The sequence below is a fragment of the Vulpes vulpes genome, chromosome 11 (genome assembly GCF_048418805.1).
Source record: "Vulpes vulpes isolate BD-2025 chromosome 11, VulVul3, whole genome shotgun sequence".
Lineage (NCBI taxonomy): Eukaryota > Metazoa > Chordata > Mammalia > Carnivora > Canidae > Vulpes > Vulpes vulpes.
The window spans coordinates 24,046,943-24,068,425 of NC_132790.1; the positions used below are offsets into that span (position 1 = coordinate 24,046,943).

A 21,483-nucleotide genomic window follows, 5' to 3' on the forward strand; every position below is an offset into this window, starting at 1 on the left:
ACCGCACAAAACAATACTATCACAATAACAATTATTGCTACTTAGGATTGTTCGATATTGAAATAGACTGGGGGAGTGGTCTCATCATTGTAAATGCTCATTTTGATTTTTGAATTCAGACAACACCTTTTGATATGTTTAGCATAACACTGAGTAAGAGGCTGAAATAAATGACCCCAACACACTTAATGACCATAGGGTGTTATTAGACACAGCTGTCAAAACATTCCCAGACCAGCTCTGTTTAGCCACCTGTGGCAGGGCTTTCCCTCATCCTAACAGTTCTAGAACTCAAGTACTACTCAAGGCATTCTTCTCACTTTAATATTCCATACATAAAAAAGAACATTCTAAATAGAAGTGTTTTTCATAAGAGCTTTCAGGTAAGATCTCCTAGCTTTGGGGGAGTATAGTTTTGGCATTAGATGAAGAATCAGGCATTACAGGGCAGCCGGGTGGCTCAGCCGTTTAGCGCCGCCTTCAGCCCAGGCTGTGATCCTGGAGACCTAGGATCGAGTCCCACGTCAGGCTCCCTGCATGGAGCCTGCTTCTCCCTCTGCCTGTGTCTCTGCGTCTCTCTCTCATAAATAAATAAAATCTTAAAAAAAAAAAAATCAGGCATTACAATTAGTCATTTACTTGAACTTAGGCCAAGAAAAGAGTACTTTGGAAGCTTTTACAGAGAAGTATGTGCTTCTTCCTCTACAGGAGAACCATACAGGAACAGAGAGGGAGGGAACACATACATGCATCCCTGCTGATGGAAAGAATATTCCCTCTGGATTTCCAAATGTTTATAGCAGTAAAGATCTCCACAAGGTAACCCAATTCCTTTACCACCAAGGTTTCTGACCACCACAAAGTACTGCACTTGTCATTCCAGAACTTTGGGAATACAGGACCAGGCAACAGACCAAGAGAGGGAAACATGGATTAAAGCAAGTAAATAATCACATTTTTAGAAGGCAGTGCCATTCCAGGCAAAAAGATAGCAGAGGTTCAAAAGCAACTAAATGAAGATGGGAAGGCCAGGCTATTTATTTCCTTTCGGAACATTAAAGCGTATGTTAATGGCCAAGGCAGGTTTCACTCACACCTGCCTAGGCATCAGGATACGGGGACAAAAGACACTGTCTCCACCTAGAAGGACAGACATGCAGACACTTCCAATACCAAGTGAGAAGCACTTCCGGGCGGGCCGGGCCGGGTAAGCAAGAGAGGGCACCCAGAAGAGGCAGCATCAAGCCAGTTAGGCTCTTTCCCAACCACAACCTTCACAAAGTCACTTACAGTCACAGATTTGTGCATTTCAAGATGCTTCCATGAAACAACTTACCTGATCTGACCCTCAGAACAACCCCAAGAAATAAGGTAAGGCAGGTAAGTTCGTTGTTTATGTATGAGAAGGGAGGCTCAAAATAGGTGTGTCGTCCAAGACGAGGCGCACCCCCACATAGCCCCTTACCCTCTACTCCTTATTGAAGACAACCATGCACTAGCTATGTAATCCTGGCCAAGTAAGCATTATAAAATACTTCCGCTTCCCCATCTGTAATAAAGGATAATAGGACAATTAGGAACATATTTTTAAACGATCCACATAAAGGGAGTGTCTGAAACGTAGCCGGTGCTCGGAAAATGTTTACTACTAGTATTACTACTACTATTGTGAACAATAATAGGCGGAGACTGCCCTGGGACCTCTGGGTCACAAGCCTTTCAGGAACACGCACTACTCGCACCCCCCCACCCCGGTCGTAGACAGAATTCCACCGACACGCCCCCAAACAGACCCTCCCCCCCCAGGCACGCCGGCTCCTCCCCCCGGACATGCCCCCTCCTCACAAACCTTACCCCCGATAGATTCTCCCCAGTCAGAGTAGGTTATGAAGCAGGCCTTCCGCTCGCACCCGCCTCTCCAGCACCCCCTTTAGGCCCGGGCATCCCTGCGGGTGCCCAGACCGAACGCCAGCCGCGGGCCCGCGCCGGTTACCTGGCCGCGCGCTCCCGCTCCGCCTCACGCTTCCACGGGATCGTTTTTTGCCGCGGGCTCGCGCCAGCGCTGTGAGCGCACAATTAGTTTAAACTATGGCCCCGCCCCGTCGCGCCACCCTCTGATTGGCCCCAGTCGGCTGGAGTTTCACGCAAGGGCACGCTTGAGAACCCGGGAAAAGGAAGTGTGAGGACCACTGGGAAGAGAGAAGGGGGTGTCACTATTTCCGGACCCCGGCCTGGACTTGAGAGCAAAGAAAACTACAAATCCCAGCACGTCCCGCGGCTTTGGAGCCCCGCCCCTGGCGAACTACAGCTCCCGGTAGGTATCGCGGCAGCGCTTACGGCGGCTCGCCGGGTCGAGGTAGTTACTATGGAGTTGACGCTGAGTAAGCCTGAGGTAGTGGGACGCCGAGGCTGGAGGGAAAACAACTGCGGGTGAGTCAGGCGGGAACACAGGAAATTCGTTCTAAGAGAGATTAAGGAATTTTCTTTCTCGGGGACCTGAGAACCCCTCCCCCCCCGCACACACCCCTTTCCCCCCTTTGACAACGAACAAGACACAACATCCATATGGAATAGACCGAGGGAGGGGAGGGAAGGGCAACGAGTTACATACCCGTACAGACCTGGGGGCGCTTAAGAACATCCGTATCACAAACCTGAGACCCCCTAATACAGAAGCCTCAAATCCCTGACGGAGGGAGTTCTGAAACGCCCTCAGAAAATGGTTGGTTTTTCCTCTGATGAACTGAGACCTCTTCAAGACATGGGAGTAAAATTAGACTAAATCACAGCCCTTCATACTGCAGACGTATGGGGCTTGCACTGTCTCTTTCCTTTACAAGCAGCAAGGTCCCAGGGTACAGCCTCTTCCTCAGAGTCAGGAGCATCTGCCCACACACACTCATTTGGGGTCCTGTCCCTAAATTCCCTCTTCTCCCTACAACTCTGTGGTCTGCTTCTCAAAGCTCTATGGTTAGAATTTTATTCCTTTTACAGTCTTCATGACAGTCTACATTTGGCACCTTACCCAGCACCTTCATATTCAGTCTCTCTTTGGAGTTTTGTGAGTCAAGGATATTTCTCCCCATTTTACAAATTGGAACACTGAAATCCAAAGAGGAAAGCGACTTACCCAAGGCCCACACCAAATCAGTGACAGTTTAGGACTAGACCCCAGGTCACCAATTTCGATCTAAGTCACTAGCTTGAGTGTACAACCTGCCTAGCTTAAGACTTGTTCCAAGGAGTAAACTGCCCCGGGGCATGAGCTAGTTTGTATCTTGGGCTTCCTTGTGGTATCTGAAAATATAACCTCCCCGAATACACTAGATTATGTGGCCGACATGTGACATTTTTTTCTTCCACCTGTAGCCCATAAACAGAAGCCCTCTCTAGGCCAGGCCATTCAGTCTCCTGTTAGATCTCATCTGATTATTCCTCAAAGCTTCCTGTGCCATCATGTTGCTACTTACCTGAGAAAGGGAAGAGATAGCTAACGACAAATCAAATTCTAATTGTTAGTAATCTTCAAAAACTGCAAACAAATTTTTATCACCCTGGATTGGCTAAAGTAAGTAAATAAAGTAGGGTACAGGGACATCTGAGTGGCTCAGTGGTTTAGCATCTGCCTTCGGCTCAGGGCGTGATCCCTGGGTCCCGGGATGGAGTTCCGCATCCGGCTTCCTGCATGGAGCCTGCTTCTCCCTCTGCCTGTGTCTCTGCCTCTCTCTCTCTCTCTGTGTGTCTCATGAATAAATAAATAAATAAAATCTTTTAAAAATAATAAAAAAATAAAGTAGGATACATATGAATTCTATTTAAAAAGGGTGAGTAGGGGCACCTGAGTGGCTCAGTTAAGCATTTGCCTTCAGTTTAGGTCATAATCTCAGGGTTCTGGGATTGAGCCCTGTGTCTGGCTTCCTGCTCACTGGGGAGTCTCCTCCCTCTCCTTCTGCCCCCACCCTCACTCATTCTGTCAAATAATCTTTAAAAATATTTTTTAAAAGAGTCTACAAAAATTTTTAAAAATACATTCTTAGCTAACACTACAATGGCAACCGTATTTCATGTCAGTTATCCCAGTTATAAAGTAGAATTTATTTATTTATTTTTAAGATTTTATTTATTCATGAGAGACAGAGAGAGAGAGAGAGAGAGGCAGAGACACAGGCAGAGGGAGAAGCAGGCTCCATGCAGGGAGCCTGACGTGGGACTCGATCCCGGGACTCCGGGATCATGCCCTGGGCCGAAGGCAGGTGCTAAACCACTGAGCCACCCAGGGATCCCCCATATAAAGTAGAATTTAACAAATACATTTACAAAGACAGTATGTGTTCATTTAAAGATATACACAATTTTGTATATATCCTTCTGAGGTTATATTCCCAAATGTTAATCATTATTGTTCTTGGTGAGATAGAGACTCAGACTTTTAGTTTCTATTTGATGTATTCCACTATGTTGTTTGACTTTATTCAGCTATTGTGTTAACTCTTATAATTAAAAAAAAAAAAAAACAGTAAAAGATCTTTCCAATTTGGAAAAGAAAAATTCCAAAACAAGACAAATATGCCTATAAACTTTTTGTTCGTCAATCAGCTTGGACAGATGAAGAAGGCACTGGGATCTGACTGGTCATGAGGCAGAACAGCAGCTGGAAAAGGCTGACTCCAAAAACACAGCCACTGAAGTGAGCAAAGCAATCCAGATCTGCCCAGCAGCAGCCAGGTAGAGCAGGTGACACCTGAAGACATTATTCATTTCTTCTTTCCATTATCCATTTATTTATCAAGCCTTTAGTGAAGATCATTCTTTGCCAGGCTCAGTGCAGAGTAATGGTGGGAAGAGAGAAAGAAGTCTGACTTCTGACCCTGGCCTCAAGCTTACAGGGAAAGAATAGGAAGTAGTTTATAAAGAAATGAGTACAGGGGCACCTAGCTGGCTCAGTCAGTAGAGCATGCAGTTCTTGATCTCAGGGTCATGAGTTCAAGCCCCACACTGGGCATGGAGCCTACTTTTAAAAAAAGGAGTGGGAGGTGCCTGGTAGCTCAGTTGGTTAAAGCAAACAACTCTTGATTTCAGCTTAGGTTATGATCTCGGGGTCATGGGATTGAAACCTGGGTCAGCCTCCCCACTCAGTGGGGATTCTGCTTGATATTCTTTCCCTCTGCCCCTCCCCACATTCACTTGTGCTTTCTCTCTCTCTCTCAAATAAATAAATCTTTAAAAAAAAAAAAAGGAGGGATCCCTGGGTGGCGCAGTGGTTTGGCGCTTGCCTTTGGCCCAGGGCGCGATCCTGGAGACCCGGGATCGAATCCCACATCAGGCTCCCGGTGCATGGAGCCTGCTTCTCCCTCTGCCTATGTCTCTGCCTCTCTCTCTCTCTCTGTGACTATCATAAATAAATAAAAATTTAAAAAAAAAAAAAAAAAGGAAAGAAAAAAGAAATGAGTATGAGAATACAGCTGCTTCAGTGTATTAATATTAGCACCTGCTGCAAGACATACAATAACTCTCAAGATAGGTTTGTCTCCATTTTACAGATGAGGAAATGGTCTGTGATGAAATTTTGTTCAAAGTACAGTGGGGGCATGTATCAGTTAGCTATTGCAATGTAACAAACCATCCAAAACCATAGTGACTTAAAACAATCATTATTGCTTCCAAGTCTCTAAGTCAGCCATGTTTCTTCTGGTCATGGCTGGGCTCATTTATGTATCTGCAGGCACCTGTAATTATCCTGAACTTGACTTGGTGTAGGCTAGCTATTGGCTAGGCTGGGATGGCCTCAACTGGAAACACTAGCTCTCTGCACATAGCTCGCCTGCACATGTCTCTCCCATCCCTCCAGAAGGGTAGTCATTTTCTCTTGGCACAAGCAAAGAGCAAGAGGACAAGCCCTGTCTTTAAACTTTCTGTTTGCTTCAGGTTTACCAACATCCCATTGCCCAAAGCAAGTCACATGGCTGAGCCCAGCATCAGAATGGATAGAACTACAGAGTTCTAAGGCAGAAGAGATGGGTACAAGGGAGACCATGAATAGGAATAATCAAGGCAATCAATCTGCTACAGGACACATTGATAAATTTTATCTGGAAAGATGGGCTTCATCAAAGAGGGTATACTAGGCCTGAGTATTGAAATCATAAGAATATTCACTAAGTAGGCAGCTATTTCTTAGAACTGGATGCAGGCTGGTTTGCCACAATTGAAACCTAGCAGACTTCTGTGCTCATGACAGACACAGTTCTATTATTTGTTATCTTGGCTTCATTCCTTCTGGTCAGGCACAGGGCAGTGGGCACTCCATAAATGTTTACAGAATTGAATTTTCTTACTGTGAATGAGGTGTGGACTGAAATAACTGAACCTGGGAGCCAATTGTTAGAATGAGCAGCTTACCATCAACACTAGCAAAACAGAAATCCTTGTATTTGGCAGTTTCTCATTCATTCCTCCCACAAACATTTCTTGAGTGCCTGTTGTAAGCCAGGTTCTGTGTCAGATGATGAATAAGACAGTGCTAGCTCACAGCCTGGGCTACTATTTAAATGGAGAATAATAACCCTTTCCAGCTGGCAAATTTATCTAACTACTGGGGGCTCCATTTTTAATACCAACTCAGAAAAAACATCAGGAGCTGGTGTGACACAAAGTCAGAAGTTAGGAACTGCACTGAGTTAGGTTCTCTGATGGTCAAGGAAACTAATGGTAAAACTCTGCCCTTAAATATTTTAATCTAAAGTCCATGTCCAGCCGAGATTGAGTCCCACATCAGGCTCCCAGCTGCCTGTGTCTCTGCCTCTCTCTCTCTCTCATGAATAAATAAAATATTTTTTTAAATAAAAAATAATGAAATCCATGTCCAGTAGTGTGGAACTCTGGGGTCCCAACTCAGGACTCAGAGTATCTAATCTCACTGCAAGGTATAAAAGCTGTTGTTTGTGCTCTGGTGGAATGGGCTTCTCTATCTAGGTGAGAACACAAGCCAAGTTCCTCTATTTCTGGAAAAGCCTTTGTTCTTTGTTGTCTGTCTGTAGATTTGACACCTAAGAGATGCAGGTCTCCTTCAACAGTCTGTGCCCCACCAGGCCAGTCCTGATTTGACAGAGAATTCAGCTGCGAAGTGACTTAGGGCAGCATTTCCTCAAAGCTCAGATGAGACTGCTGCTTTTTGAGAGGAAGACATTCACTTTCCATTCCTCTATACCTGTTAAATCACCCAAAAAGGAATTTACTTGAACTGTATTTAGCTTAGGCTCAATTATAAACTATCAGGTCCATGGTTTTTAAGAGAATTTCATTTTAAGAAAATGTGTGGATTTCATTTTCTGCATACAATCTGTTTGCTTTTTTTTTTTTTTTTTTTCTGTGTGCTTCTTTTAATCAAATGATGAGAACTGCATATCCTAAGGTTTCCCTTTTTACTTTGGCTGCCAGGAATTTTGGAGATAACACTGGCCTATGTTAATCTGCTAATTCCTATGTTAATCTGCCTTCTGATCTTTCTCTTTCATATTTCCATTTCCTACATCATCTGTCCTGTCCAGTCTCAGTAGCCACTAGTCACCTGTAGCTGTTGAGCACTTGACAGGCACCTTGTCCAAATTGGGATGTGTAAAGTATCTGTTATTAATAGCAATTATATGTTGAATGTTATTTTGAATATATTCGGTTAAATAAAATATATTAAGCTTTTAACCCTTCTTTTGACTTTTTTTTGTATGGCTACTAGAAACTTTTAAATTGCATACGTGAAAAAATTATATGTGTGGCTTGCATTTGCAGTGTTCATTATATTTCAGTTGGATAGCTCCGTTCTATAAATCATCCTGCTTTATGAATCTTACTGTAAACTACCTCAAATCCTTTTGGAAAGCAGGTGAAGTAGTGAGCAAAGAAAGTGACAGCGGTGGATGAAGTGAGGAAGGGGAGGTTAACCAGGACATGTCCTTGTCAGTCTATGTGTCTTGTTTGTATGTGTCACATACAAAACCCCTTGGTAAAATATGTTTTCAGCTTTTTTCTTCCCAGGTGAGTAGTATTCTTATGGCTTTCCTCATCTCTTGAAAATTTCTCTCCTTGAGCTAACAAACTGGAAAGGATCTGATAAGACAGTTCACACCACATTGTAAATTATTAACATTGTGTTCACCCCTCTTAGGGGGTATTTCCATTTTAACAGGGAATGATCACTGAACCCAAAGGAATGAATCCCTAATGGTGGAGTTTCAGGCATTGGTAACAGGTGAGTGAGGTAGACTCTGGTTTTATGTGTATGTGCTTATATACATATGACTACATTCAGATGTGGCAAGAAGTAGGGTCCTTGGATGGAAAGGAAATGGGGCTGACAGACAAGCTGAGCAGAGAAGGTAGCAAAATCCCCAGCTGGGTCAGACTGCAAAGGGCAGTCAGACACCAGATCCAATGCAGGCCCTCAAGGGTTTGTTAAGCAATAGAATAGACCAGTTGATGTCACTGGATTGTAGGTACCAAGAAAGCCTCCATGGTAACTACTATGGAGTAGCACAAAGGGCCTCAGAGTAGGATTTAGGAGGCTATGATTGCAGTCCACACTGACTCATTGGCTTAACTTGGGGCAAGTGCTTTCACCTTGGGGGTCTCAGTTTCTTTGTGTGGAAAGTAGAAATGGGTGCTACTACTATCCATGAGCTCTAAGGGATATAAAGGTGCTCTAAGAAGTAGGAAGTGCTCTACAAATGCAAGGAATGGTGATTACTATCTTAAAATAGAAATACAGCCAGGCAAACCTGAAGTAGTAGAGAGTAGAAAGCAAGGGTGCAAGGCTCCGGAGATACCTAAGGGGAAGCCTAAGCCCCTTGTACCTGGAATACCAGTCCTTCTCTGTCCCCTCAGGCTGAACCCGGACTCCCAGGGCCAATGCTTACATCTGACAAATGATGGCCTGAGCTATGAGCAAACAGGACTATATGAACACTTCGGTGCAAGAGCCCCCTCTTGACTACTCCTTCCGAAGCATCCACGTGATCCAAGGTCAGCCCATAGAGTACAGCACTCCACTCACCATGGCAACAGGCTGGGTATGGTCCCTAGGGAGAGACCAATCTTTAAGAGCCTAAAGAGAGTCTTCCTGTATGCTTGCAGATTCTTTTTTTGTTTTGGGAAGAACAGGGAATAAGGAGGTGGTAGGAGTGGAAGGGGTAACTGATCATCTTCAAACAATCCAGGCTACAGCTGTAAAGTCAGGTAGAAGAAAACTGAAACCAGTCTATCAGCCAATGGTTTTATTCTCCTGTTTTTACCTGAAGAGAGGAAGAAATGAATGAAAACAGAGGCAGAACCTACCTCTTCTGAGGACACAAGCCTATTCTGATGACTGGTAAAATATGTAGGGTCTCGTTATTAACTGGCATGTTTCCAGTTTAAATATTTATTAATAAAAAAATTTATTGATAAATATATTTATTCCAGTCCTATCCAAGTTTATTCTATCATCACCCACACTTACTGCAGGTTCCAGCACTGCCCATGGTCATTCCCATTTTATTCAGTGTCTGTAAATCAGTGGCTAATACTCTTCAGAAAAAAGACAAAGGGAGGCTCTTAGCAATGTCATATTCTCAGAGGAGTATGTTTCTTCCCAAGGAAGTTCTGCTGTCCCTGGCTTCTGCTATCTGACTTCTTATACATGCACAGTACATCTGCTCTCACAGAACACATGCTGGTCCCCACATATCCTAGACCCAGTCTCTGGCTTTGGTTTTCTCTCATAGGCAATTGATGGCTAGTTTTATGCTCAAGAAGAAGGCAAATAGTTATCCAAGAGGTATTAGACCTGCCTTGGAGTTTGGGATACTACTGGGTTTGCAATAGCCACAGTGGTAACTCATGTTCTCTCAGTAGCACACACCTACCTACCATGATCTTTATTTACTGTGCACAGCATCACTTCTGATTGATGTTGTCCATGTTCCATAGGGGTTTTAGCTGTAATGGCCCTGTACAAGAAAGCTGAGGTGACAGATGAGGGAATTATGGCTCCTGCCTACCGTGGGAATTCCCAGCTCTTTTTTTTTTTTTTTTTATTGGGAATTCCCAGCTCTAAGCGGGGAGATGGAGCTTTGCCCTCTGTGGAACCCTCAGAATGAAGGGAGAAACCATCTACTACAACCACAGATAACTCCATAGAACAAACCATAGTCTGTAAAGATGCCCTGTTCTTCATTCAGTAGTTGAATATTTACTGAGCGCCTACTATTTAGCAAGCACTTGTGTATACATGTGTGCCAGACATTGTGCTCCTTGCTGTGTCTTATAAAAAGGGGGAAAGGAGAGGCATATCCAAGTCCCTAAAGGCCAGCCAGGTTCCCCAGAGCTTTTGGAAAGAGTCTGGGGGTACTTGATAAACTATTTGCTAAAGTAACCAATAGATGGATTAGATTCCGAAATGACAGGGACTTCAAACTACATCCAACCCATTATTCTCTAACTTCTACTCATGAGCCTATAGTATTAAGGGAGTCTCCTACGAGATACATTTACCAACCCCTTCCACTGTGGGGTGAGGGATAATGCAAGGAAGTTCTTATCAAACTAACTCCCACCTTTTAGGGACACATGGAAAAGTTGCATGGCAACCCTTCAGAGATGCGAAGACAGGATCACTTTTTCCCAGGTCTTTCTGGGGCTAAACACTCCCCACTTCTGTGGGCACTGATATTTGTGGCCCATTTTCCAGACCTGCCCTGGCCTGAACAAGCAAGCTTCAACACATCCTCAAGCAATGCAGATTCCTTGTGGAATCTGAAGGAAACAAACCTGTAACGATGGGATACCCTCTTCCACCCTCAATACTGGCAGCCCCAATGGGAGCCTCACATTTTAGGCAACACAGTCCCACCAGTGGCTACTTCTGAGCTGGAGATCCGCCCATGCTTAGTAGCATTGCCTAAGCTGCTGCCTCATCAGGCTGGATGCTAATCTCTACGTGGGTTTATTTTAACCCTAACTTTTATTCAGCTGTGTCATTTCGTTGGGGATTCTCAGGACATGTTGGTGGGGCAGGGGGCAGGATTAGGAGTTTATTCATTAGCTGGAGTACTCTGCTCCAATGCCCTCCTGCCGCCTCCCCCCAACCTCAGGCTCCTGCTGTGGCTCCTGCTCACTCCAGCACTAAGATGGAGAGCCATCTGGTGGATGCTGCCCGACCTGCAGCCAAGGAGAGGAAGTTAACACTTGGGTAGATGTAGAAGGGAGGAAGTGTCCACTAAGAGCTGAGGGGGAGTAAGGACAGCTGGCCAGGTTCAGCAAATCCTAAATACTTCCTTCTCTGGAAGCAGCTTTAGACAAGTAGTGAGATGCTTAGGGGCAAGTGGAAAAATAGAGTCCCCTCAGCCACAGCTGGTATCTGCTTCTGGATCTGTCACTGGTGGGGGCAGGGCCCATCCTCTCTCTGGACCTCATTTGTCAAAAAGTGCGTGGGGGTCTACACAGATGGTTTGTAATGTCTCTGTTTTCCCTATTCTCTCTCCTCCTTGGCCAAACTTTCTGAGGTGGGTGTTTACACTGCCTGCTTAGATTTCCTTAACCTTCACTCTTGAACTCCATCCAATCTAGCTTCTGTCCCCAGGCCCTTGTCATTTCAGGATCAGCAGGGGCTTGAGTTGCCAAAATTACTTTTCAGTCCTTATCTTCCTGAAATTCACTCCTATAAACTATGGACTTCCTGAGCATCTTTAAAATTACCTTCTTGTGGTTCTCCCTCCCTGTTCTTCTGTCATTGTTCATTATTATTCAGTAGACTCCGCTTCCTCCTTGTCCCTCTCTACCCTCACTCTCCATGTGGAATCTCTATTTTCTCTGACTTGTACACCTTCTGTGATAATGATTCTTGTCCGTCTCCTGAGCTTCAGACCTTAATATTGGGTTATAGGAACACACCAAGGCCAAGCCTGAACTCCTCACCTTGTCAACCTTGGTTTCTCTTTTTCTAGTTCCTTATCAGTCCTCTAAACAAGAAACTGGGCACCACCCTTGATTATTCTTTCACTCTTACATCCAGTCAGCCATGAAGTCAGGCTGATTTTCTCTCCCTCTTATCTCTTGGTTGGAGACTAAAAGAGCCACATTGATCTTCCAGTCCCACCCGCTCCCTTTAATCCATCTCCACACTAAAGCTTCAGAATGGTCTTTCTGCAATGAAAGATCTGGATCATCTCCTTTGCCTAAACCCTCCAGTGGCTTCCCATCACCTACAGAATAAAGTCCAAAATACTCTGCCTGGCATTCAAGGCTCCTACGGTTTTTCCTTCTCGCCTCTCCCCCTCGTGCAGCACATACATACATCACACCTCTATGCCTCTGCTTGTGTCTTGCTACAAGCATGTCCTTTCCACCCTTTGCTTGGTTAATGTCTCCTAATCCACTGATTTCCATCTCTGGTTCAACTTCCTTGAGTTCCCAGACTAAGTTAGGAGTCCTTCTTCATGATTCTATTTGCTATCATATTGCTAGTTTGTTTTTAGCCTGCTTCTGTGAGCTCCTCCAAGGCACAAACATCTGCTTCATCCCTGCCCTGTTACTGATCCAGAGCTTGGCGCAGACCATCTCTCATTTTGTTTACCACTATACACCCACTATCTGGCACACACACAGTTGCTCAGCAGTAATGCAAGAAAGAACATCAAAGGCTATTGTACTGAAGTGAATGCTATAGGCTCTACCAGTGGATACTCTTAGATTTTGTGCTATCATCATCTTGGTTCAAGCCTGACAATTCTAGTTCTTAGTTTCCATAAAGTGGGAGTGATTTTGCCTCCCCCACCCCCAACAGGAGTGGTATATAGAGGACCCAATAATATGACAGACATGAGAAGACCAGGTGACCCAAACCAAGAATTTGGGATGGTAACTCTTTGAACTAAGTAACTTAGTCCAAGTTTACTCGGACTCCTGGGGCCTATGGGACAGGGTCCTGAATTTACAGTGGTTAGAGTCATACGAGACTCTATGGTCCTGCAGCTCCTCCAGCTATAGCTTAGGCTACATATCCTCCCAGCTCTGTCCCTTCCCACCCTGAAGACAGAAAAGCAAAGATGATAACCCACATCTCACTTTGTTCCCACAGATCTGACAAGCGAGGAGCCACGGTCAGGGCTACGACCACTAAGGCACTCAAAGTCAGGGAAGTCACTGACCCAGTCCCTGTGGCTGAACAACAATATCCTTAATGACCTGAGAGACTTCAACCATGTGGTTTCACTGCTTCTGGAGCATCCAGAGAACCTGGCCTGGATCGACCTGTCCTTCAACGACCTGACTTCCATTGACCCTGTGAGTACCCAGCCTTGAGTGTCCACAAGTGTCCAAGGGTGGGCCTGACACTTGTCCAGCTCCAGCCTCTCTACTTCCCACATATTATCAAATAAGTAGTGAGGCAGCACAGTGCTGTGCAAAGGACATGGCTGTGGGCTCAGACAAATGTAGGTTCAAATCCTAGATCTCTTACTGTGTGACTTGGGGCAAAATAACCTTTCAAAATCTCAGCCTCCCTGTCTGAAAAATGGGGAGCATATGCCAGCATCATAAAGGTTTTATGGAAGGACCCCTGGGTGCTCAGAGGTTGAGCATCTGCCTTCAACTCACGTCACGATCCCAGGGTCCAGGGATTGAGTCCCACATCAGACTCCCCAGAGGGAGCCTGCTTCTCCCTCTGCCTGGGTCTCTACCTCTCTCTGTGTCTCTCCTGAATAAATAAATAAAATCTTTTAAAAAATAAAAATAAAGGTTTTGTGGAGCTTAAATGAGAATTACGAAAGCCAACTGGCATGTGACAGGCTGCAATAAAATAACAGCTCTTGTCCTGAGTTGTTCTGTGGAAGAGGTAGGTAAAGTACAGCACTTATTTGCCCTGAACTCAGATGCAAATTTTAAGATCTAAACACAACTGGCTCTTTCTTGTCCTGGATTCTTGTCAGAGGAAAAGCAGCAAGAGCATGAGTTGGAGACTACTTGCCAGGTTGGTTGTACTTATCTCAATTTAGTTACTATTTTTAAAAGCTTCTCTTATGTACCTAGCATGATGCTCTATATCCCTGCCCCCTGTTGTGAAAGAATCTTAGGTCACCAGTGCTAAAAAGGTCTTCAGTGTAGGAGCAACTACAGGGGGAAGCAGGCGAGTCCAGTCACCTGGCAAGCAGGGGCTGTGCTAGGCCTCAGGCCCACACCTCCTGCCCCTCAGATCACAGCTCTGTGTCAATGTGATACCTCTGTATCCTCAACATTAAATGAAAAGGTCAGAGTTATCCAGAATGGCTGCAGGGAGGTGGCATAGACTAGAAAGCAAATTGTTTCCCAAACTCTTCTTTCTTTGCCCACAAGTCAGTCCTGAGCACAGATCCAGGGCCCTTTCTATCCAGGCTTTCGGTTTCCTTCCCCAACAGGTTCTGACAACTTTCTTCAACCTCAGTGTACTCTATCTCCATGGCAACAGCATCCAGCGGCTGGGAGAGGTCAACAAGCTGGCTGTCCTCCCGAGGCTCCGGAGCCTGACACTCCATGGGAACCCCATAGAGGAAGAGAAGGGGTATAGGTAAGTGCCCTGCCTGCCCCTGAAGCTGGGCTCCCCAGAGGGAAAGGAGTTGGGGGGAAAAATAAAAAAAGGAAAGGAGTTGGGAAAAGAAGAAATCCAACACCATCATTCTGCCATGCTGGGACAGGGAAGGGAGTAGAGGCCTTTAGGCATTTCTATCAGTCAGGGGAAGCTCTGTCTCCCCTGAACTATACTTCAGTGCCTCCATTCCTCACAGTTTGGGGAGATAGCAGCAACTGGTGGAGGGGAAAGGAGGTTGTGGTAGGGGGCTGGCCCCCAGCCCAAGTCTTCCCCACAGGCAATATGTGCTGTGCACCCTGCCCCGTATCACCACATTCGACTTCAGTGGGGTCACCAAAGCAGACCGTGCCACAGCTGAAGTGTGGAAACACATGAACATCAAGCCTAAGAAGGTCCGGATCAAGCAGAATGCACTCTGAGGATCCCAGGGCCTGACCAGTCCTAAAGGCCAGAGGATGGTCAGTTTGGTTTAACAATAAAGGATTTGAGCAGTTGAGCAGATGTGAAGTCATCTGTGCGGTGTAAAAACGTCCTCCAACTCAGGCAGTTGTCAGAAGCTTCAGTCTTGCTTCGCTGAAAGATGGAGCCAGTGGAGGGAAAGGCCTATTGGCCTGGGATGCAGGAGACCTGGGTTTACTGCTTGGCCTTGAGAAACTTACCTAATCTCACTGGGCCCCTTTCTTACTCTGCAGTTCAGGTATCTTGGGGTTAGAGCTGCTTCACAGAGCGTCAAGTTTCTTGGAGATGCCTCAGAGAAGATGGTAGGCTGTGATCTCTGAACCCCTCCTCCACTTCAATCAGATCTGAGTACTTCTAACTCTGTTTTATATGTGGGCATTCTGCCTAAGATTTCATTTGATAAAAAGAATCTTCTGCTTGAAAACAGTGGCTTGCTGGCTCTGTATCAAGTATCCTTTCTCTGCCTTTACTCTCTAACCCTGGGCTTATTATTGGTAATTCCACTAAACCTGAGACAGAGCCCCCAACGGTGACAACTGCCTCGGATTCAGGTTTTTTCAGTTCTGATAGTAGTCCCATCACCAGAGAAGGGACAGGCAGTCTTATCCAACCTGAGGTTAGCCCAGGCCAAGTTCCAGCTAAAACCTGGGAACCCTGTACCCTTATCTCCTGGATCCCTCTTTGTGCCCCTAGAAGATGTAGCCCCCCCTCCCCCAAGTCTCACTGCTCACAGACCTCAAATAGTACTATAGGGTGGTGGGCAGGACAGAGGGGCTGCAACCAGCACACAGATGAATACACTTCCTTTATCGAGGGCGACAAACCAAAACGAAACCCCAAAACCCCAAACATGTAAAAACCCAGGGTGCTAGAAATACAAACTCAATTCATTCAAATTCAAGCTCGTCCAGACCCTGGTCACAAACCCTAGTGAGGTGCATGTGAGCACCAGGTCAGGGAGAGGGAGAAAGAGTGAGGCCAAGAGAAAGGGTGGGAAGGGGGCCCCTATAGGCCCCCTAGGGATCACCCTCACACTGGTATCTTCACCTTCCCAGTGACAGTGAAGACCTACCAGGCCCTAATCTTTTGACCCCCACCCCATCCCTGGCCAGGGCTTTGAACACCAGTCCCAAATGGTTCTGCCCTCCCTTGCTCTGTCCTCATTTGCTCAGGCTTCCAGCCTCACTCTTCTCCTCCTCCACACTCTTCTCTGTGATTAGTAGCAGGTTAGGGTACTGTGTGAGCCGCAGTGAGGCTGGGGGCCCAGGGGAGGCAGGGTGGAGACGGGGTGAAGAGAGGAGAAGAGCTGTCCAAGGATCCCTCTCTTCATGGGATCCCAAACTGTACAACCAGCTCCTCTTTTGCGTCCACTCGGATCTGAGAAAGTGCACTGTAGGCATAAGCAGCTATCCTGGAGACCTGAGAGGGACCAGGGACGAGAGCAACAGAGAGACACAGTGAGAAGAGAGATCCAGAAAGCCGGGGAGGGGGATCGGGTAGCAAGAGAGGAGGGGGTGGTGGGGGACAGGAAGCCAAAGAAAAAGGTAATGACGGGAAAGACAGAAAAGTACAAAGCAGAGAAAGAGAATAAAGGTAGAGAGGGGAAGATACAAAGTAAGGTGAGAGTGAGTGGGGCATTCGAGCTACCAGGCTCCCTAACTCCACTTCCCTACCGCCTCTGAGACAGAGAGGGTGAGCCCTCTGCCACAGCCCAGCTATAAGGGAAGGGTAGGCGGGGGCGGGCTCAAGGGTGGCTCACCTGCTGCAAATCAGAGAAGGGGATGGGCTCGCTGGCCAGCACTTGGTGGGGCTGGCTGGTGAGAGATGGCAGCGGTGGCAGCTTCTTCCAGTGGGTCAGGCTGCTGCTCAGCACAGCCAAGCGGGTGCTGGCCAAGAGGGAGGACGACGGGGAGCGGTCAGGCCAGTCTGCTCTGCCCAGCCCAGCCCAGCCCAGACAAGCTTCAGTCCCTTGGGCCAGACGAGCAGGGTGACAGGCACCTCAGCTCACCACAAACTCACTCCAGGCCCACCTCCCTTGGCCTCCGCACCCTTGAGGGCCACAGGCAAACAGGGCTGACACAAGCATCTGCTGAGGTAGCGGAGAGATCTGTCGTCCATCTCCTGGGCTTCACCCAAACCAGAAGCCTGGCCTGGGGCCCAGGCTCCAAAGCTGGATAAGGGGCAGGGAGGAGCCCAAGGAGCCTGAAGGGGGGACCCAAGCTGGCCAGGTCTCACCTGTACTGCCTTGCCCGATCCATGTACTCATGCTGCTCCATGCCCTGGGAGTCCGCAGCAGACACGTCAATGATGTTGCTTTGGGGAGAGGAGGCAGAGGGAACATGACAGGTGCTTCAAGAGGGACACACGGGATTCACTGCCAAGTGCCAACTCCAGGGCTATCTGACACCACTGGCCCTGCCCGCCCAGTGGAGCAGGACTGGGCCCAGAAGCACCTCTTGCCACTGACCTTGTCCCATCCCCCATGTCCTGGGCCCTGTCCCTCTGTCCATCCTTTAACATGGATGGAGAAGCTCTGCCCAGGCTTGGTCCTGTGGTGCTCACCTGGCTGTTTTAGCAAGGATGGAGGAGAGCAGGGCCTGCTCATCTGTGCGGGTGGGAGGCAGGCTGTGGTAGTTGGGCTCAGCTCCATTGAGGGCTTTGGTAGGGGGGCTGCTAGGGTCCAGCAGCAGCTTCCGTTCCTCTCGGTCCTAGGTGAGGTGATAGGGGAGAAGTCAGCCCTGGACCCTTTAGTCCAACCTGCCTTTCCTGGGCTCTTCTCTCAGCCCAGCTCTGACCCTGAAGCACCAAAAAATACCCTAAGTGCCCAAGTGTATGGCATGTCAGCTAAGATTCAGTCCTGCCTGCCCTCAGGAGCTCAGCTGAGTTGCTCTAGAATGAATCAAAGTGGAACCAAGCAGTCCTAGAGGCCCTGAAAAGATGGACACAGGCACAAAGCATATATTCAGTAACAGGTCTAGAGCTTCAGAAAACAGTCCAGCACCTGACAGACAAAGGATACTGGAAGCTGGAAGCCAGAGGAATGAGGTCTAGAAACTGCTGCAGGTCTGGAGCCTAAGAATGACACTCCTGATCCCCAGGCCAGGCCCTCCCCAGCTAGCTGGCTGCTCCCACGACAGACGCCCTGGAAATCCAGACAGTTCTATTCCTCGTATAATGTCAGGGCAGGAGTCCCAGTCTCTGGGTCACACAGTCCCTCCCAAGTGTGCCCCCTTCTTGAGGGCAGGTCCCTTCTACTCACAGGTATTCACTCTCTTCTGATGTCCTCTTTGTATATGACTCCCAGGACTATACTTGGTGCCCCTGGTGAAGCCTGGCCTGACACTGGAGCTGTTCCCTCCCTTGCCAATCCACCACACCTCTGTTAGTGTGGTTTTGCTGATTTTCCGTAGTCCGTGTTACTGCTAGCCTATGCTGATAAACAAACCCCCAGAATTAACCTGGGGCCAAACCAGGTCTCCCTGGTCCTTCACAATTCTGTGTTTATTTCCCCTCGTTCTTTCAGTCCCTCGTTCTCATCTACCACAATGTCTCCGGGTACGACCCTGCCTTGAGCCCATTAGCAGCAAATCCTGCTGGCTTTGTGTCAGCTTCAATTGGATAAGCAGACTTGCTGGTTATCTATCCAAGCCATAAAGGGCAAGGGTGCCCAGGACAAAGGCAAGGACAAGGGGCCTATCCTGCCTAATGCTGACTCACTGACCCTTAGTGCCAGACCACCAGTGCTCCACTCCAGGCCGCTCTCAGTTCCTACCACAGCCCTTCCCGTGGAGGGCTCCCGACTCCACAACCCTCCTTACACAGGGCCACTTCCTCCCGCCCCACCCTAGGCAGGCCCAGCCTTTTCACAACACTCTTCCTCAAGCCCAGGGTGCCCAAGTGTCCCCAGTTCCCCACAGCAGGAGACAAAAGCTGTAGGACTCTGCCCTATCCCCTTAAAAACACGGCCCCTCCCCCTTAAAAACACAGGCTAAGTATTAAAGAGCTAGAAAGACAAAAGGCTTGCCACAGACCGAGCTATCTGACAGAAAAGCTAGCTCCATCACGAACCCTGAGTTTGCTTCCTGGGTGTCATCCTTCCCCCAGCCCTACTCGAGACAGATCTGCCTGCAAGGCGGAGCATTAGCCTCCCATCAGGTTGCTCAAGAACAAAGTTGTTTTCTGGAGACCTAGACTCCCAGAGGAGGCTGGGCTACTCCCATCAGAGTGGACAAATAACGTCATCCCACCCTCAACAGGCAACTGCAGCAGGGAGGAGGTTTTCCATACCAAGGGCTGTCCCTGAGTCAGTGTCAACCCAGGAGTCAGGGCTTCACTGTCTGCCCTAGACACATAGATGTGGCTTGCCCATGACTAGCCACCTGGTCTACGGGCACAGGTTTGAAAGAGACAGCTTGGTCCAATGGATAAAGCACATGGCTTGGTATCAAGACACCGTGACTATGGCACTATTCGGCTCTCTGTCCTTGGCTAAATCACTTAGTCTCTCTAAACTTTTTCCTTGCCTTTTTTTTTTTTTTTTCTTGCCTTTAAATACAGAACCTGTACCTATATGACAAACGTTTGGCAAAAATCAAATGAAAGAACTATAAAAGGCCTTTGAAAAATGTGTAATAGGTTTCTTTTTATTATAATAAAGGAGCAGAGATGAAAGTGGGAGAGGGACTCTGAGATAGTGAATGGTATGGTATAGACCTCTGCCACACGAAGCCTCAAATCACCCCAGCACTGATCAAGCACCTCTCTGGGGGCTTAGAAACAGAAGTGAGAGCCTGTCAAGAAGAAGATGAAATTCAGGAAAGCAGCAAGCCTAGTTCTCACAACTAGAAGCCAATATCCTTTATTAGAAGACACTAATTCTTCTTGACTCTTTCCTTGCAAGAGTCTGTATTATCCTGTCGGGGATGATTTCCCACTACCCTTGTTTTCCCAGTAGACAGGAATACTGTCTCCTCTAAGAGACTGAGGTGAACTGAGGAGTAGTAGGCATTAAGTATGCCTAACATAAGGCATAGGAAATAAGATGTGTTCATTGAGTGTTTGGAAAATGAGGCCCAGGAGCTACCCATGCCTCTCAAACAAATGACATTTCCTAGCCTTAAGTCCTTAATCCAAAATAGGTTCATGTGAGTCACTGAGGAAAGACCTTCTTTGCAAATACTAGTAATCTAGTCCATTTCTGTGACCATCTTCCCCACCAGACTCTGAGCTACTTGCAGAAATCTTTCTATCGTCTCTGCGTCTAGAATGTGTTGAAATGCAGAATCCAGGCTTAGAGGCAATCAAAAAGGTGATGGCAAAGAGCTTGAGACTTCATTCTTGGGAAGGTCTCCCCACTCCTAAAAAGAGATAGGCAGGCAGGGCAGGGTTTAAGGTGTGAGAAGTGAGAATGCACCAAGTGGAAGAGGAAGAATGAAAAACTGCACAAGTTTTCCAGCTTAATCTCTTGTGCAAAGGCATCAGATCTACAAATTCCCAGGACAACCACCCGTCTAGCTGAAGGAACCCTCAGGCCCCAGGCAAAAACTGCACGAGGCAGGCAAAACTGTGCTCCCCATCCCATCTCTCTAATTTAATCCAGCCAGAGCAGAAACCCACTTTGTAACTTCCCAAACTTCCCACATATCTCGATGTCATTGTCTATTAAATTCTTCACTGGTCAATTCAAATGCCACCTACTTCCAGAGGCCTTCTCTGACCCCAAAGCAGCAGTGACCTTCCTTCTCCAACCCCAGGGGCTGAGAGATTCCTGATTCATGCAAGACAAACTAATTATGAGCCTCAGCTTACCCATCCCTACAATGGATTCACAAAACCCGCTCCTACAAGCACAGAAAAAGCACAGAAAACTGGTGAGACCATGTTTCCCAGAGACCTAGGCTGAGGATCCTGAAGGCTATAAAGGTTTAAGGGTAAGATAAGATGAAAGGGGTGGGAGCGAGCGGGACAAGCACCTGCCCGCACACCCCAATGCGGAGACTGTAGAGAAAGCTGGGGCTTTAACAGGGGTAGGAGCCCGGCCGGGCGTCCCCTCTGTAATCTGTCCCCTCCCGGCTGCCGTACTGTATGAGCCCCGCAGTCCTGCTCCCGCTCTTCTGCAGGTTTTCTTCTGAGCCCGACGCCCCAGTCTCTCAACCCTCATTCCCGAGCCTCGCCCGCCGCGGCCGCACCTGGTCCGAGTCCTCGTTCTCGCTGCTGTAGCAGCACCCCATGGCCGGGGTCGGGCCGGGCGCTCAGGCCGAGCCGAGGAGGGACGGCGTCCGTCGGGAGCCCTTCCGGTCACATGACCCGTGGCTACAGCCAGCAGGCAGCCACCCTCCTCCTCGCCTATCCCTTCCCAGAGCCGCACCGCTGCCGCCGCCACCCCGGTTTCCGGCCCCGCCTCCACCGCGTGATCATCGCCAACCAATGGG

The 21,483-nt window shown here is 47.6% G+C and overlaps 3 protein-coding genes across 19 annotated transcripts in view; 1 reads left to right on the plus strand and 2 right to left on the minus strand.

Annotated features, from left to right (window-relative positions):
* NUMA1 (nuclear mitotic apparatus protein 1) overlaps window positions 1-2,245 on the minus strand; it is a 75,437-nt gene extending 73,192 nt beyond the window's left edge. For 3 of the 8 annotated variants that reach the window (XM_072725828.1, XM_072725836.1, XM_072725819.1), the window contains exon 1: window positions 1,994-2,245. The gene's annotated coding sequence lies outside the window, so the exon portion shown is untranslated. Of the gene's footprint in view, window positions 1-1,854 lie in introns of all 8 variants that reach the window. The other 5 variants (XM_072725846.1, XM_072725829.1, XM_072725820.1 and 2 more) reach the window with 4 other exon arrangements.
* On the plus strand, window positions 2,178-15,476 carry LRRC51 (leucine rich repeat containing 51). Of its 10 annotated transcripts, XM_072725884.1 has the most exons (7): window positions 2,335-2,430; window positions 4,597-4,734; window positions 8,162-8,245; window positions 8,878-9,015; window positions 13,109-13,314; window positions 14,424-14,572; window positions 14,919-15,089. In XM_072725884.1, exons 4-7 carry the CDS (start codon window positions 8,934-8,936, stop codon window positions 15,010-15,012), a joined length of 531 nt encoding a protein of 176 aa, XP_072581985.1. In that variant the 5' UTR covers window positions 2,335-2,430; window positions 4,597-4,734; window positions 8,162-8,245; window positions 8,878-8,933; the 3' UTR covers window positions 15,013-15,089. The 10 variants fall into 10 exon arrangements, with proteins under 10 accessions (XP_072581988.1, XP_072581983.1, XP_072581986.1 ...); XM_072725882.1 differs by lacking the exons at window positions 2,335-2,430; window positions 4,597-4,734 and adding an exon at window positions 2,255-2,314 and having other exon boundaries at window positions 14,871-15,089; XM_072725889.1 differs by lacking the exons at window positions 4,597-4,734; window positions 14,919-15,089 and adding an exon at window positions 15,286-15,476 and having other exon boundaries at window positions 2,336-2,430.
* Window positions 15,477-15,838: 362 nt separating this feature from the next.
* On the minus strand, window positions 15,839-21,463 carry LAMTOR1 (late endosomal/lysosomal adaptor, MAPK and MTOR activator 1). Its single transcript, XM_026010564.2, has 5 exons — window positions 21,241-21,463; window positions 17,615-17,760; window positions 17,288-17,365; window positions 16,812-16,938; window positions 15,839-16,471 (listed from the first exon to the last, which is right to left on the minus strand). The coding sequence occupies exons 1-5, from the start codon at window positions 21,280-21,282 to the stop codon at window positions 16,379-16,381; spliced, it is 486 nt and encodes a 161-aa protein (XP_025866349.1). The 5' UTR covers window positions 21,283-21,463; the 3' UTR covers window positions 15,839-16,378.
* Between the last annotated feature and the right edge of the window lie 20 nt (window positions 21,464-21,483).